Source organism: Spea bombifrons, chromosome 1, assembly GCF_027358695.1.
Source record: "Spea bombifrons isolate aSpeBom1 chromosome 1, aSpeBom1.2.pri, whole genome shotgun sequence".
Lineage (NCBI taxonomy): Eukaryota > Metazoa > Chordata > Amphibia > Anura > Pelobatidae > Spea > Spea bombifrons.
The window spans coordinates 114,256,938-114,273,474 of record NC_071087.1 but is presented as its reverse complement, the minus strand read 5'-3'; the positions used below and the strand labels follow the sequence as shown (position 1 = coordinate 114,273,474).

The 16,537-nt window shown below is 35.8% G+C and overlaps 1 protein-coding gene across 1 annotated transcript in view; it reads right to left on the bottom strand.

The window, feature by feature from the left end:
- MYO18B (myosin XVIIIB) overlaps window positions 1-16,537 on the bottom strand; it is a 201,322-nt gene that overhangs the window by 99,027 nt on the left and 85,758 nt on the right. The window contains exons 23-26 of the mRNA XM_053469399.1: window positions 12,686-12,751; window positions 9,507-9,635; window positions 8,594-8,737; window positions 8,400-8,489 (exon numbers count right to left, since the gene is read on the bottom strand). Coding sequence (XP_053325374.1) covers window positions 8,400-8,489; window positions 8,594-8,737; window positions 9,507-9,635; window positions 12,686-12,751 — 429 coding nt within the window. The remainder of the gene's footprint in view (window positions 1-8,399; window positions 8,490-8,593; window positions 8,738-9,506; window positions 9,636-12,685; window positions 12,752-16,537) is intronic.

The window sequence follows — 16,537 nt, the reverse complement described above, 5'->3', positions numbered from 1 at the left end:
TATATATAGAGAAATTAATAAATACTATGCATGGTTAAGATAAATCGTTTTGAATTCTCCAGCTATTGCATAGGAAATTCAAACATATCAGATGAATAAAGAACAAAAAAAATCAATGTGTCAGAGAAGGTCTGAGGTTTAACAGTTTGGAAAATGGTCAAGTGCTCTTTATCTGCTGTCAGATTTAGATTTTTATTCTAAATGTTCATGTTCAAAGAGGACAAGAACATATATTCTAGAGCCTTGGCTCATACATCATCTGACATTAAAATCTATGCTTGGATTTCCTTGACTTTAACCTTTTGGGTTACAGAGAAATGAGCAAAATTATCCAACTAGTTAAATAGTCATTTCTTGTTAAATAGAATTTGTTGTTCTTAGATGACATCATTTTCAAGGAAGTTTCGTGGACTAAATCCTTAAGTAGCAAACAGCTATATAATGCAGTAAATGTAAGACACAGAGTGTGCAGTATAGAAAATACAAAATATATGAATATGTGGCTAAATATTTCTGTTTTGCTTTTTAGGAGACCTTTTTATTATTTTATTACATGAACTGCTCCCAGCCCACCATCAGAGGAACAGTAACTTATCAATGCATTAGGACACTTGCTTCTCAAGAACTTAATAAGTAAACAATACAAAATATTTTTCCTTTAACTAGGAACATTGCTTGTTCTTGCCTGAATTAGAGTTATATTCTTTTTTTTTTTTCCTTTTTGTTCTATTGTTGCTTTTTCCACCCACTGGCATGCAGGAAATAATAGAAATGTATTACCAAATTCAGAATTATCATGAATGGTTTTCTGCTGTCTTTTAAGTAGTGTAACCAATGTGAAAGCAACAAAGGAAAATGTAGCATTATAATTATTATTTGGCATTTACTATGTTTATTATTTGAAATACCGTACTTTGTTTTCATTAATAATCCAATGATGTGATGTCCCAAAGCTTGCAAAAAAAACCCACCCTGGCTTCTCAAAGCCAGCCGTTAATGGTTAATGAGGATTTATAGAAAGGGGAGAAAAAGAGTTCTTCAGTTAAATAGAGTAATTCAGAAAAAAGGCATCCTGACACCTTGTAAAGTCGGCATTACAAATTCTGCACATTTTGTTGTTAAGAATATACTGTGAAATCATTTAGTGAAGTGCTACTTAAATAAGACATATCCTATCACACAAGTAATGTGGCTGATAATGTGTGTTTACTACATCAGAGGATCTTTGTTCTCAGTATTAATGATAAGTAGCAGACTAGCTGTAAGAAAAACTTTTAATATAAAAGGTAACTATGATCACATGTTTTAAGGCTGACAATATAACTTGAGAGAATTACATTGTATGGAATATAAAGTATGAATTAGTCAATGTTTAAACTTTTTTAATTACAAAGATTAACTACAAAAATGAATATTGTACATGCAACAACTAAACCACTTTTTAGAAAAATATCTATACCTATTCTGGACTCAACTGTATATTAACCAAACAATTAAACACTCATTTCGTTCATCACAATGTTCAATTACTATATTATTATTATTGATTTACATAGCACCATCATATTCTGCAGTGCTGTACAACACACAAACAAGGCATAACAAGTAGTAGGTCACATAACAACTTGGACCTCTCTCTACCGAAGAACAGCAGAGTAACTACTCATTAATGGAAGCTGAAATGGTCACTCATTATGTGTGGATAATTGTGACCCCTTTATCTCCTCAAAATAGTTTATGGATTATTATGAAGGTGATTCTGATGTATGTCTAATCAACATGGTCTTCTGCTCTACCTAAACAACCAACTGAAAAATGAATTCATTATAATAACAAAACATAATTTCAACAAAATTAATTAACATTCGTTCTGGTCAAACACTTTTACTTTTCTCTGTATTAGAAATCAGACCACTTCAATTGATACTAAACCTTATTTTCCATTCTAATTGTAATAGAATCATACGATTAGGTGATGATCTTCAAGTTCTATGAGCTGAAAAATTGACCAATGAGCTGGAATAACTGCAGAAGAGTTTCAGGATTTCCATAATAAACTCGCAGATCAGTTGGTATTTATTGAAATATTTGTAATTGTAAGACTAAACACTTTTATGTTTGGAAGATACTGAGCATTTTGCCTTGTACGGCTCCAACAGAGAAAACTAGGACAAACAGGGCTCTTCGCAATGTTTTAACACACACCTCCTACACTCAATGCCAGGTGGCATAGCTGAGCCACCATAACTCATGTGCTTGTGAGTATACTCCTTACTATTATATGCTTGAAGAAAAATAAAGCTTACATTTTATACTGACAGCTCTTCTTCCATTATTTATATATCCAAAACTTCATGTGTAAATATGTAATTTAGTTATAAGAGCTATCAAAACAATGCATTTAATATGCATGACCCTATTAATACTTGGATTTTATTAATGAAGTACTGTAACAGACCAAATTAATATGTAACTGTTACTCACCTGTCCTCGGCTCCCACGTTGCCGCAACAGCCGCCGCGTAGGAGAGGGAGACCACCCTCCAATGCACGCGGACCTCCACAGCAGCTGCCACGAAGGAGAGGGAGACCCCCCTCCAACGCACGGCCATCTGCGCAGCAGCCGCCACGAAGGAGAGGGAGACCCCCCCAACGCACGGCCACCACCGCAGCAGCCGCCACGGGGGAGAGGGAGACCCCCCCTCCACCGCACAGCCACTTCCGCCGCCGTCCTCTGAAGTGCCGCGCAAGAGAGGCAGACCTCCTGGTACACGGCGTCCTGCTTCAGCGCTCGCGCGCCTTCCTGCTCTCCGGAATCCTGATCTCAGCTTGTTTGAACTTGTTCTGTCCTGGAGTCCTACCTGACTACGCTGTCTCCTACTACTTGTAAGTGACAGTAACACAGAGTCTTTTGTGGCCTCGGAGCCATGACCTTTTGGTGTACAAGCACCATTTTAAAGGAAGATGCTTCCTGCATGTCTGTCATGTCTGGGCTTCATAAACCATTCTGGTGACATGCTCTGTGCTCAGATAAAATTAATCCCCTGATATGCTATACATTGCTCCTGCGCGCCTGATAAATTTGTTTTTATTTTTTGGCCCGCATCTGGTTTTTGTCTAGAGTTTGGTTCACCCTGACTAGAAGTGGGTTTGCTACAATTAATTTATTTTAAATAACATCATAGCATCAAGCTAGCTATAAATGCTCTTCTCATTAATTTCCCTTTGTATTTAAATTGTAGGTGAGTCTGACTTGCCAAGCCAAGCCTGGGGTCAAACTCACTTCCTGCTCAGCCCATGTCTCATGCAAACCAGCAAACTCACCGGGGGAGAACTGGTACAGCTGAGTGGCCCACCAGCCCCTTGCCCTCTTCCACTAACAGTAGCACACACACTAACACACACTTACTCCTGCACAATTACTGTAACACATACAAACATGTATGCACTCCCTTTCAAACACACACTTACACTAAAACATACTCATTCCATCATACCCTACTATTAATTACATCTTTTATTGCAGGGTCACATAACATTGTCTTGCATCCAAGAGAATTGAAGAACCAGTCCGTCCCTGTCACTCACTTCTTATTCTGACTTGTAAGAGTCCACCTTCAACTTGGCAGCTGAAATGGAAGAAATCTAAGCAGAAGATTTTGGATCCATTTTGGAGTGGGTTTAACTCTTGAGTTTGTAAAAAATGCGGTATTGAACGAGAGCTTTACTCTTTACAACTTTACTGACCACTTAAGTTAACAAAAATATATATTTTTTGCATTACATTTATTAGATTTTTCTCATTCACTGGGGAAAATTGTATTTTCTATTCACATTTTTGAACTGAAGCTGAGAGTGTTGGGGAATGAATAAATTATCATAAGATTAAAACAGGCAAATTTCACAAGTCATAAAGGCCCCTGTCCTTTTTCTATCACATTATTTGGTTAAAATGTAGTTGATACAATTTACACTTCACCTTACAAATCATTGCTAAATAGTTATTAAAATTATTCTTCTGATCACATTACTCATTATATATGCACCAGGGTAACACACCTCCCACCAATTTGTAAATCATTAAATATATTATGTTATTTTATATATATATATATATATATATATATATATATATATTATAATTTCCTTATGACTCTGATTATTATTCATATATGCAAAGGTTGTAAGCACGCTTTTTTGGCTTCAAACATCAAAAATTCTTAGAATATGTCAAAAAGAACATCCAGTACTATTACACAAAAGTTAATTTTTGTTATCTCACACTGTCACCAAACAATTTAATGAAACTCTGACTATCCCCTTTCATAGAAAGAAGCAACTGATCTCTGTGAATCAAGTCTGTGAATCAACTCTAATAAAAAAATCAATATTCAGCTGAAAAGAACAATAATTCTATCAAAAACAGATTGCCTTCATACAGCTCCCTAATACAAACAAAATCGACTGTAATTTAAATTCAATATAATAAAAGTTTTGACACCTTGATAACAAAGAATGCATACGCAGATGAAAGAAACAATATAAAGAGAACAATAAGAAAGATTCCGTTAAAAATCAGATTGATGCCTTGAATTCATGAATATGTTTTCACGCAATGCAATATATTTTACCCTTGATAAAAGTTAGTTTGTTGTAAAAGTTTATCCTCAAGAGTTATCCTGTTAGAACTATTAATAGGGAAAAGTAAAGAAATATTGCTTTGTTTATCATTAATTGTGTTTCTAATCAGGAAATTAGCTGTGAGGAGATGCAGGCGACTATATAGACAACCTTCCACAATAATGTAAATGCTAAGAACAGCTGGCTGTGCTAGTTTTCTACATTTGGCTAGTTTTTGGGTCAGTTTTCACTATTTAAAAAGAGCTAATATTACAGTATTTCTTCAGGATCTCTAGGGCAACAGGGCTCCAGCCATCTAGGGAAGAGGAGCAGCAACATTGACTGACCATCATAGTAAGTAGAAAGTATTTTCCCAACCTACTGGAAACAGTATATGTATGAGTCCGCATGAACCTCAGTATGTCACAAAATGTTTTATTATATACCACTTAGATGACTTAAAATTATGATTCATGAAAATAAATATTTGCTGTTTACATTAATTTTTTAACTTTTTAACAAAACATTTTCTTTTATATTGTCAAAAATAGAATGGAACAAAAGTATCACTAAACAATTACATTACACACAAAGAACAACAGATTCCAATAGTATACAGCTTGCACATGTTATAAAGATAAAGCTGTAAGAATGTAAAGAGCATATAATACAATTCCCATAATCCCCTGTGTAGAATAGAGATGTAGGAGTGACGCACAGGTAACAGCAGGGTGAACTCTAATGTGTAGAATATTGCCATGGAATTCTTTATAACTAAACAGGTGTCATAGATTTAAGTGAGGGATTCTGCAGTGCTTATACAAAATGCCCATATGGAGATAATTACATTTCATATTTTCTACCAATAATGCTCCTGTGAGCAAAATAAAATTCACTCAAAAAGAGAAATTTTGAACAGCCTTAACATAAAGGCACCTTGTGTAAACCCTTCAGTTTTAGCAGATTTTTAACTTTTTTAGTCTCTCTTCATAACTAGTATCAAATACATTAGTTGCCTTCTAAAGGGGTCTGGATGTTTTTTTTAGAAAGGCATAACATACATAGAATAACATTAATATTTTAGAGCTTCTCGATCCAAGGAGAAATCTGATTGTTTCTTGGAGTCAAGAAGGAATTTTTTCTCCTGATGGAAGAATTCTTAGGGTTTTTTGCCTTCTTTTGGCTCAAGAATAGGAAAGTTGGGTAGAAGGGTTGAACTTGATGGACTTAGGTCTTTTTTCAACCTTATGAACTATGTAACTATGTAACTATCTGCATACCTAGGAACTCTCCAGGTTTAACTCTGGCTGAAGCTTTGTCTCCCTGGGTCAGTTGAGTGGTAGGGGACAATGTCCACTCTTGCCTATTGCCTGCCCACTTTCCCCTGCTCCTCTGCCAGTTCTGTCCCACTACATTTTGTCTGGGGCTAACCCACTCCTACATGCAACTAGTCCTGCCTTCATATGAAGCCACTTCACCAGAAGAGCAAACACTCCAGATAGCAACCCTGGGAGACTGCCAGGCATGACCATTGGTCAGTTTTCCTATCTGAAAATGGAAAATGTTTTGAGATTATTAAATCTTTTTCCATATTCCACCAGAAATTCAGGTTTAATAAAAATGCAATCTTCATTTTCTAAATTATTCTGCTGCTTCCATTATTGAGCAGAATAAATGTGCAGGGAGACAATAATTTTAAAGTGTAAATAGACTTACCAGGTTATTTGACACACAATAAAGTGTGCATGCTAACACATTGCATTTAATAAGAACCAAATACTGTGTTTCACTTGCTTTTGTTACTTAGGAGAAAAATGCACCGACCCATTGTGTATTTGGCTCCATGGCTCTCAGATAATGACCTGCATCCTGTCGAGTTATTAAATCAATCATCTATAGAAAATAACATGGTATGTCTTGAGCAAAATGTGTGCTTGCACTTAATAGACAGTGTATTGTTCACTGATTGTTTTTTTCAGAAGCGCTCTGACCCGCAACTAAGATTTGTATAACCATGTGAATGCGAATGACTATGCGTGTATATGTATATATGTATATGCATTAAGCATAAAAGAAAACACTTTTTTCTTCTTCCCAGAGTGCTTTATTGACACTTCGTCGAAATGATATGAGCAGTTGAAACATGTAATGTCTGGGAGGTTAAAGAAATGTTACTGCTGTCTATTCAGTTCCCATGGTAACTTTAGGCTACTAATGCCTGCAAAACAATACTTCTATCAACAATACAAAATGACTTAACCCAATGTGCTGCTTTGCTTACTTCCCAATGCACACTCAGTTAAAAAGACTTCCATATGGATATGCGTTTATCATATTTCTCCCTATTCCAAAAATATTATTAAAGTAAATAAATGACAGTCTGAGAAACATTCCCTTCCCTGACAGTCTTTTGTGATCACCCACATTCATTCCATCGCCCCAACATTCCATTTTAATTATGGAAGATGTGCTACTCCAGATCACAATGACCTGGTTACATTTTTGTACATTGCCAATGAAATGAATTGCTTTATCAGTTACACTTTTATTTTCTTTAAACATAACCATGGTGGCTACGGTAAATAAAATACAAGTGAAAGATTATCAACGGGAAGCTGTGGATATTTTTCCAGGCACAATGGAAGGGTATGGGTGACTTGTGATGCTGTTTTGATGTTATAGGATGAACCCAAGGATAGTTCCCTCACTACCCCATTTAACATCGCATGGCAAAATAAAATAACTTTATAGAACATGAATGAAGATCCACCCAATTCCATCAGTGAATACTCTGCCATTGCAATGAACCAAAGATAGGAAACATTATATTTCAAAATAAGGCAACTGAAAAACACCTATTTTTTTTATAGAAACGTTTAAATTGTTCAAAACTATCTTTAAAATTTAGTGACTTGCAGAACCTTTAAATGACGACTTTGACATCTGCATGCATATTACTATCGGCTATGATTGTATACATATTTTTTTGCAAATGGTGTGTTTTGGGTTTTTCCTCCTTTGCATGTTTTAAATGTAGTGTCTCTATGGAGCAGATGCAGTGTGTTCAATAAACACACAAGAAAACCAATTAAGAAAATATGAAGAATCTCTCAGGAGTAACTGATAATCACTTTCTCTTCATTCACTTGCCTAAAATGAGGATCAAATAGCACTCTTCTTTAAATAACGAAAAAATCAAGTTACAAAGTTCAAAAACAAAACCTTGTTTTAAAAAGTAAAGGTAAACCATATAAACAATATTACAAAATAGAGACATGATTACTACTTATATATATATATATATATTTATACATACATACATACACACACATATAAAATATATGGGAAAAAACATATTCCAGCATTTCCTGCATTATAACTGCAGAAGCCTCACAACAGACAACAAACTTTACATCCTTTATCCATTAAAAAAAAACCAAAATATGTATTGTTTTTCAATTGGTCACTATGCTATAAAAGCATCACATATTCTGAAGCTGGCTCCTTATTCTGTTCCAATTTAAAGATACCTGGTATCTTCTCACTGACATCTTGCAGTTGAAACCCCTCTCTAATACATTTTGACAAGTAAAAGGTTTCCTAAGGACCACTATTTGGTTGTTACCATTAATTTATCAAAGTAACTGAATCTTTTTGATAGACTAATGTGTGAGGACTCTCAGGGTTAGCTTATTTATTAACTTCCTGGATGGGTTTGAGAGTAGGAACTGTATATTGAGAAACTTAGCATGAAACCAGCCATTTCTTGCGGAAACTCACCTTGCTTTCCAGCAGATCAACATTCTGTCGTAACTCATTTCTCGATTTTTCAGATTTCCTAAACTTCGTAGTTAGCGCAATAATTTCATCCTATGGAACAGATTTAGTAATTGTAATATGGGCAAGTTGTAGAAGCTTATATATTTCTGTGAGGCAAAACTAGAAGGAGAAGCTTTACGCTAAGATTTACGCACCTCCTTGACCCGGAACTTCTCTTCATCCACGTTAACGGTTAGCATAGGGCGAACATGGCACATAAGCTTCCACCACAGCCAATCTCTAATGCAGTAGAACTTCCTCATATTCTTCTGGATGCATTTTAGAGCAACCATTTGAATCTAAACAGGAACAAAAATATAAATACACTTTACATAATATGGATTTTTGAATCCCACCTGCATAGTTCACCACATTACCACATCGCCTAATAATCCTTTTTTTAATCTGTATGGGGCTTTGCATATAAAGGAGAATAATTGTTAGTATGATTGCTATTGTTGTTATTACAATTTACAACCTACATTCCGCACATAACCATCACAGTATCTGGGAGGCTGCTATTAATGATCAATATGCTAAATGAAAAAAGTCCTTATTAGTTTATATTGATTTGGCTTTGTCCAGTGTTTTAATGAGGGTGATCTAATAAATATCAGATGACCATTTTAAACCACTAATGCACGTCAATGGTTTATATCCTGCAGGTTCTTGGTGGGTGAGTCTAGCCTACTCTTACCAGTTGGTAACAGCTTTATTATAATAGCTTTGCTGTGCTGTACTGGACCAAAGCATTTGTCATCAGGTTACAAGGGAAATAAATGACTCCGGTCCTATTCATGTAGTACATGTTATGTTTATGTCAGTATAGTAGCATGTACTGTACATTTCTCTGGTATCATCAATATGCCCCTTATTGTTGGTAGGAGCTACAGTATGCCCAAGAGCTTACAGTCAAGCTAATTAAGGATAAATACTATTCAAAATCAGACAATGAAACTGTATTCTTTTTGATTGAGGAGTCAACATGGAATAAATATGAGCTAGTATGACATTCTGGGTAATTTGACATTCAGCCATATTATTAGCAAAATTAATGGATCTGCTTGCCTTTAGTTTCTTGAACTTTTGCCGACAGAGGAAACCCCTGCAGGCTGCCTGAAACAGGATCATGTTTTGGGAAAACAGCTTCTCGCGCTGTTTCTCCAGTCTAGACAGCACACCGGACTTCATAAAAATCTATAGGAAAAAGCATACAATTTAAAAAAAACTTTGTTTTCATTTAGATCGCTCAGATTATCAAAGCACCATTTGGCACTAGACTTGTGGTCCCACCAGAAAGATTTTGTATAAACTTAGGAGTACATCAGCCAAGTATTTTAATATCAACAAATAATCAGAAACTGTTTCCAGTCGTCATCCTAAATTCATATTCAGAATGACCTTTAATCAACTTTTATCAAATTTACTCCTGTTCATTTAATCCCCATGTTGCTATTTCCTTAGCTCTGTCAGGCAGTCCCCCTGGATCTTCTGTGTATGCTCATGTAACGCTGCACAAAGGCTTGAAGTTTTAAATGTCCTCAATGCATTCGCCCATCGAGGCAGGCCTCATGATAGGGACCCTCTATGGCCCTCCTGGACCATTGGCAAATTAGCCTGCTAGGCAGAACAAAATGTTACCAAAGAAAAACGTGTGGGTTACGTGTTATGCTGAGAATTTCACGTAGAAATGATGCCAAAAGAAGGAAAAACTGTTCTTTAAGGTTTCTATATTAACCATCGTGTTTTGTTATACATATACAAAAACGGATAGTTTTTTCGATCCGATAATATAATTATGCAGGATGCCAGTCGTTTGTAATAGAAACACTTTCTAAAACCTGCATTTTGAACAGAAAAAAAAACTATCCCTTTAATTGAACGCAGATCCGAAACATTTTAATAAAGCATTAACATCTGCTAAAATATCCTTCATAGATAAAGGTATCTCTTTTTATTTGATCTCCGCTAACATTTCACTGACATAAATGTACCCGGCAACAATAGATTGAGAATTAGTGGCGATGGAGTTATGCCTCATTAGAGGTTTGATTGCTTCAATAATGACTGCATTAACAGCACAGCCCATGAGTTCTTCAAAGCTGCTGCAGGATCAATGTTCATACTAATGGCTTTACCTCTATGCCGTCAGACTGCTGGTGCCAACTCTCTAATATATTAAACAGGCATAGCAACATAACGCCATAAAAATGAAAATCATGGCTCCAAAAATAAAGCACAAGGTGATTTCATAGAAATAGACATTTCTATGAATCTGCAATCATTTCCAAGCACTGCGATTATCGGTGTAGCTTTTTTTTTTGAAATTAGACAGAAAATATACTTCATAAGAATCAGACCATCATTGCGTATATCATGAGTATACCGCATTTTATAGCCTCTAATGTACATTCGTGTATTAATGATTTACTAATTTATATATATTTTTTATGTTTTTCAATAATAGTATGGAAATAAGCTTGTAACACGTCAAATCAATCTTTCTTGAAAATGGCTGAAACAGCCAGTTTCCATGAATGCTGGGGTTCCTTTTTGCATAGATTACAAGCGCTAAGCAGCCCAAAGGTTTATGAAGATATACTTAAAGACAACCAGGACTGGATTGAGGAATAATTTAGGCCCTGATACTTCAAGAACAGTAGCTCACAAATTAAAACATTTCCAACAATAACCCAGGTAACGGGCTAGGCATCTAGCCTATATGCCCAACAGCAAGCCTAGGTCTTTGGGCCGCACGTGAATAGATCTATTTTTCTGTTAAAAAAACAGGTATTTAGTCATTATTCGCCTCTTTTAATTACTTATATCAGATTTAAAATGTTTTTAAAAATATTGTGCTGTTTTCTTTTTTAAAAAAGGTTTAGTTTTTGCATGATATGTTTTCAGCAATTTATATATATTCTAGCTGTTAGCCCAGTCTGCTAGACACACACCCTTACTCCTTATCATGCTGTCTGCTGTAAACAATTCAATGGCTCACCCGGCCAGACAATCTCAATAATTAAAGTCTGTAGAGGAATGGAATACTTTAGCATTAATATACGAAGGCAGCTCACTTCGGTGTTCAAGCAGGCAAAGTCACCCAAAATATTGAATGACTGACAACAATGGCAGCCTTCAGGTCTGCAGATAATGGGAGTTTATGGGAACAAAATCAGATAAAACTAGGTTTTTCAATTATATTGAAATGTTGTACCTAAGGTGAAAAATATTTTTTTCCCACGAGACTTCCCATTTAATGACAGCCTCCTTAATGTTACACTTGATTTTTTTTTCTCTTGGCCAAAGGAGGCATGTCCTTGTAAACTATTATGGAGGTATATAGGAGATCTAAGGGGATAATGGGATCTGGCATAGTCAAACGAGTTGGGGAATTTGCATGCCCTCAGAATGCATGACGTGTATACAATATACAATCTTTAGTACTAGACAAAAACAGATATGTAGGATTGGATTTATTAACCCCAGAGTTTGAAGTTGAGTTGAACATTTAGCTCTATGACTTCACTATGCATGATGAAGTGCAAATAACTGTGAGATTAGCAGAGGCTGGGTTGGCCATGCGATGGTTTTCCAAAAATCTTTCCATATTACCTGTGCAACACAGGGGACAAACGGAGCCCTTCCTGGAAGAGTGGCTTAAAGTTGTTAGCCACATTAATAAGGTTTTGGTAGCAGTATAAACTGCTTTGTGTGCCCACTATGTAGGAGGTGAGAGTAGGTTCTCACCCTATTGAGAGTGTGCCTTGACGTGGCGGGTGAGCTTAATTATGCTTTGGCCAATTCATATAACCAAAACCTCTCATTTATATTATGTTTATATATTTGTTGCCAACTTTATTAGGGTAAGAAGCGCAGACAGTTTTTGTTTCTTGTATACATTGTACAGCCAATACACTGTTTCTTGCAGAATGCTTACACTGTTTGGTAGGCCTCGTATTATACATTTGTATTATTTGAGCCTGAGACTAGCTTAGCGCACCGACATTTTTTCTTTTTAAAGTTGTTAGCCCTTTATCATGCATAGTATAAATTTGCAACTCTTCTCTAAAACCATTGTAAGTGACATTATCCTATGGAGATTCTTGAAATAGTAAAGCATCAGTTATTTTCAGATTTGTAATATGTGGTTTCTGATAAATACCCTTACATGACAACAGAGGATTGTTCTTCCTAATTGTAAATACACATCCTTTTATGTGTAAGCGTTCAGTAACATACTGTACCTGTGTTCGACCCATCACAACACTCTTCTTTTCCAAGTCAAGCATTTGAAGAAGTTCTTCGACAGCCTGGAGAAAATAAAAAAACAGTAACATTGCATATTAGCCAGAAGAAGCATTATCTGCAAGACAGGGATAAAGTGTACTGTACTTGGCTTTCAGCAGACCAAGATTAAATTTCATTTCAGTAATAAAAAGTTGCCGAGGTGGGGATGAAGTATCTAGCCACTCAATATAGATGTATTTGAGATTCTATAACATTCGTTCCTACTCTCATCTTATAAAAAGAGAACAGAGAGAAAAAGGCTTTTTCACCATGATTATAATGTGTAGAGAATTGTTTTATAGGATTTACACGTGAACTCAAGCGAGAAGTAGGAAGTTAAGTCAACTTGAGCATGAGTGCTTACTGAATCATACTTTTACTCATAGTCATCCTAGTTGAGTACCTTGGAAACATTGTTTAAACTAAGAACGGTCCCAGGTGCTGGCATGGTCTGCTAAGTTGACACAGTAAAAGCTGATTGGTCCAGGTATTTTATTACCTTGTTTTATTTACTTTTCCTTCTAGTCTCCTGTATTACTTTTACAGCACATATTTTGAGCTGCAGGGCAAAACTGATTAGATTCTAAAATGTAAAAGGCATATGCATGATTCTGTGTACACTAAAATTATTTGACCACAAGCGTTTTAAGGAATAATATACTATCCTAATACTGATGCCTACATAGCAGAAGGTTGATTTCTTTCAACCTTAGAAAAAGCATTCAGTATTATATATATATATATATATATATATATGTATGTATAGTATAGTATAGATTTGCATGTACCTTATATAATAAATATTCACTCTTCAACTGCCCTTCAATAGAAAATTCCCCAGGCAAAGAATTAGCATTAGTTCTGCCTAAATTATTTCAAATGGAATCCTGCCACCCGAGTGAATAGGGTTCTACTCATAATGGTCAACTTCACTCCAAACTCCTGGGTGATTCAGTTGGCTGCAAACTCTGCACCTGAATAATTTGGCAGTATAACACCCAAGTTCTATCTATGGAGATTAGAAATTTGCAGCAGAGTTTAACCAAGTCCAATAAACAATTGAGGACAATCCTTGATTCCTAGTGGCTTAGTAGATCTTTTGATCACTTTACATGACTATTTAGTATATCATGTAAAGAAAAAGGACCGTTCCCAACTGGATATAATTGTATTTGTATAAATTTTATTTGTAATGACTTGGACTTGAGGGATCAGTACAATTACGTCCCTTATTTTTCACACCTGATGAAACATCAGTCAAATGGAAAACTAGCAATATTGAAGTAAAGGCATAAAACTGCTCATCTGAATGCATGACGCCAAACTTGAGACTGTAGGAATAACTTTGTGAGTGCCAGAGGGGTGGACATGCATTGTTAACATACTATTTCAAGATCAGCTAAAAACGGCACAATGCTGCAAGGAGCCATCATGACAAAGTAAAAGAAATTGATTTCCATCATGCCATAAATCCATGTAATAGAGGAATAACTTTCCTAAGGCAGAGGTGCACTCAAGGGCAGATAAACCATATTTTACAGTCACATCACAAATGTACCTCTGCTAATCATTATCCAAGGTCTTGTAAAATATTGCTTTGCTGAATCATATTGCAGCCAACATTATGTCTCACTAATGTTCGGTGTGCATCTTAGTGGTGATTAAGTCAAATGACTTAAACAGGAATTATCTTTAAAGCATGTGTTAAGCATAATCAAGTATTGGGCAGGCCAGATGGGCTGAATGGTTCTTATCTACCGACACATTTTATGTTTCTAAATGTGTTTTTGGTATGTGCACTTGGAGCCATTAGCTCGTCCATGACAAAGGAATATTTGTCTATGGGGACAGTCTACATAGCTCCAGACGACACATACTTTTTTAAACCAAATGTATCATCGTTTCTCTGACTAGATGCCATGATATACAACTGTCATTGAGAAAGGTAAGAGGTTTCACCCTCCTTATTGGGTGTTCACCACCAAGAACTCTATTAACTACTCAATCACTCTCCCTTCAGTCTTTCTATGAGAAACAAAAGTATTTGCGCCTAAACGGATCCAAACCATATGTTTAAAGGAAACAATGAGAGTTTAATCGAAACCCTGTCATTTTTGAAGGATCACTATCTACTTTTATTTTCTTGCCCATGTTCCACTCATTGCATGTCTATGTATGGTCTTTGAGCGTCAGCCCACCTGGAGCACAGTACTCTGTCTGAAACACTTTGAAAAGGGCAGTGATTATGAAGGGGAAAATGGCTTTGGATCGAAAAAGGACAGTTACACACATGTATGCATCTAATAGGTATGAAAAAATGTGAAATGGCTGTATCCAAAAGACACAGTAACTTCTTCTTAAATAAATACAGATATCTAAAATGGAACTGTGTACAACCCTCCCTGCAGGAGAAATACGTTTTTTTACTTTGTTTGATTTCTCGTTGGCCAACATTTTAGGGGGCATATGAAATGCTAATAGCTGACTACTGCCATTTAATTAAGCTATGTTGGCAAACACTAGATATTGTTAGGCTCCTCATTGGATAATCCTCAAATGCATTCTGCAGTCACTACATACAGACATTTTGCGTTCAATGCAAACATTGTAGTGTTTCCTCACGTATTCTTATAGTCTTCCAAATGTGAAGCTTCCCATAACAGACATGGGCTTTACACACATTATATATCCAATACTGTCACCTCTACTGGTAAATATCATTCACGAGGAGATGGGCTACAGGCATTGCAAGGTAAGGGCATAGTCTGAATGCTGGCACACACCACCATGGACATTCAATGTCAGGTGACAGCATTTCCATACCCTAAAAACGTGCATGCACATTAACATCTGCTTGAAGTCTGCAAAGCTGTATCAGGAATTACTGTGAGTAATTGCACTGAACCCATTATCATATCTACCATCTGAGGACTTCTATTCATTTTCTGCTACAACACAAGATAATATGACTGCTGGCATTTTAAAGACATGAAGAGGCCACGGGATGACATTTCTAATGATGTGTCCTGATAAATCCACTACATGGCGCAGAACAGGTCTAACATTTAGCCAAATGCTATAATTCTTCACAGTTCTCACAATTCATCACATCTCGCTAGAGATAAACAAAGAAAATGTAATGTCTTCTTATCCAAATAGATGGTAAGCAAACTGTTCCGTATCGCTTTCTAATGATAATGCAGAATTTGATCAGGAGGTTTGTGAAGTATCTATATTGAAAAAAGTGCCTGTGTATCTTCCGTTTCACATTTTGCCATGTTGTCTTGTGATAGCATGTGATAACAATATTGACCTTTACAAAGTGTGGGAAAGAAAACACCTTATTAAAAGCCTATAGTTCTAAATGAAGCTACACACTTGTATTGACAGCCTTGTCCAATGTGGCTTGTAAAATGCATTATTCATCTCCGAAGTGGCTTTAATAAGTGTTGAATATTTAGTAGCTTACTGAAATTGATTTTTTTTTTAACACAGGCTTCTTTGTTCTTCTTCCATTTTTTTGGATAGCAGAAAACTGTGGAAAAATATTAGCTATCATTCCTTTCTTACTAATGAATGCTATTTAAACTAGCCAAAACACAGACACTTCTGCTGATGATTCAAAGACAGTTTTTACAATATAGGAGTGAAATGAGAATGAGTATGGACACTGTCTGCTCTGAAAAGTGTAACATTTTGTTTCTAATGCATTTTTGCATTTATTTTTATAAGTTGGCAACACCAAGTAAATCATCTAAAGAATAAAACTCCTATTGTTATCTCTTGGGCTTACTCTGCCCGGTAAATAA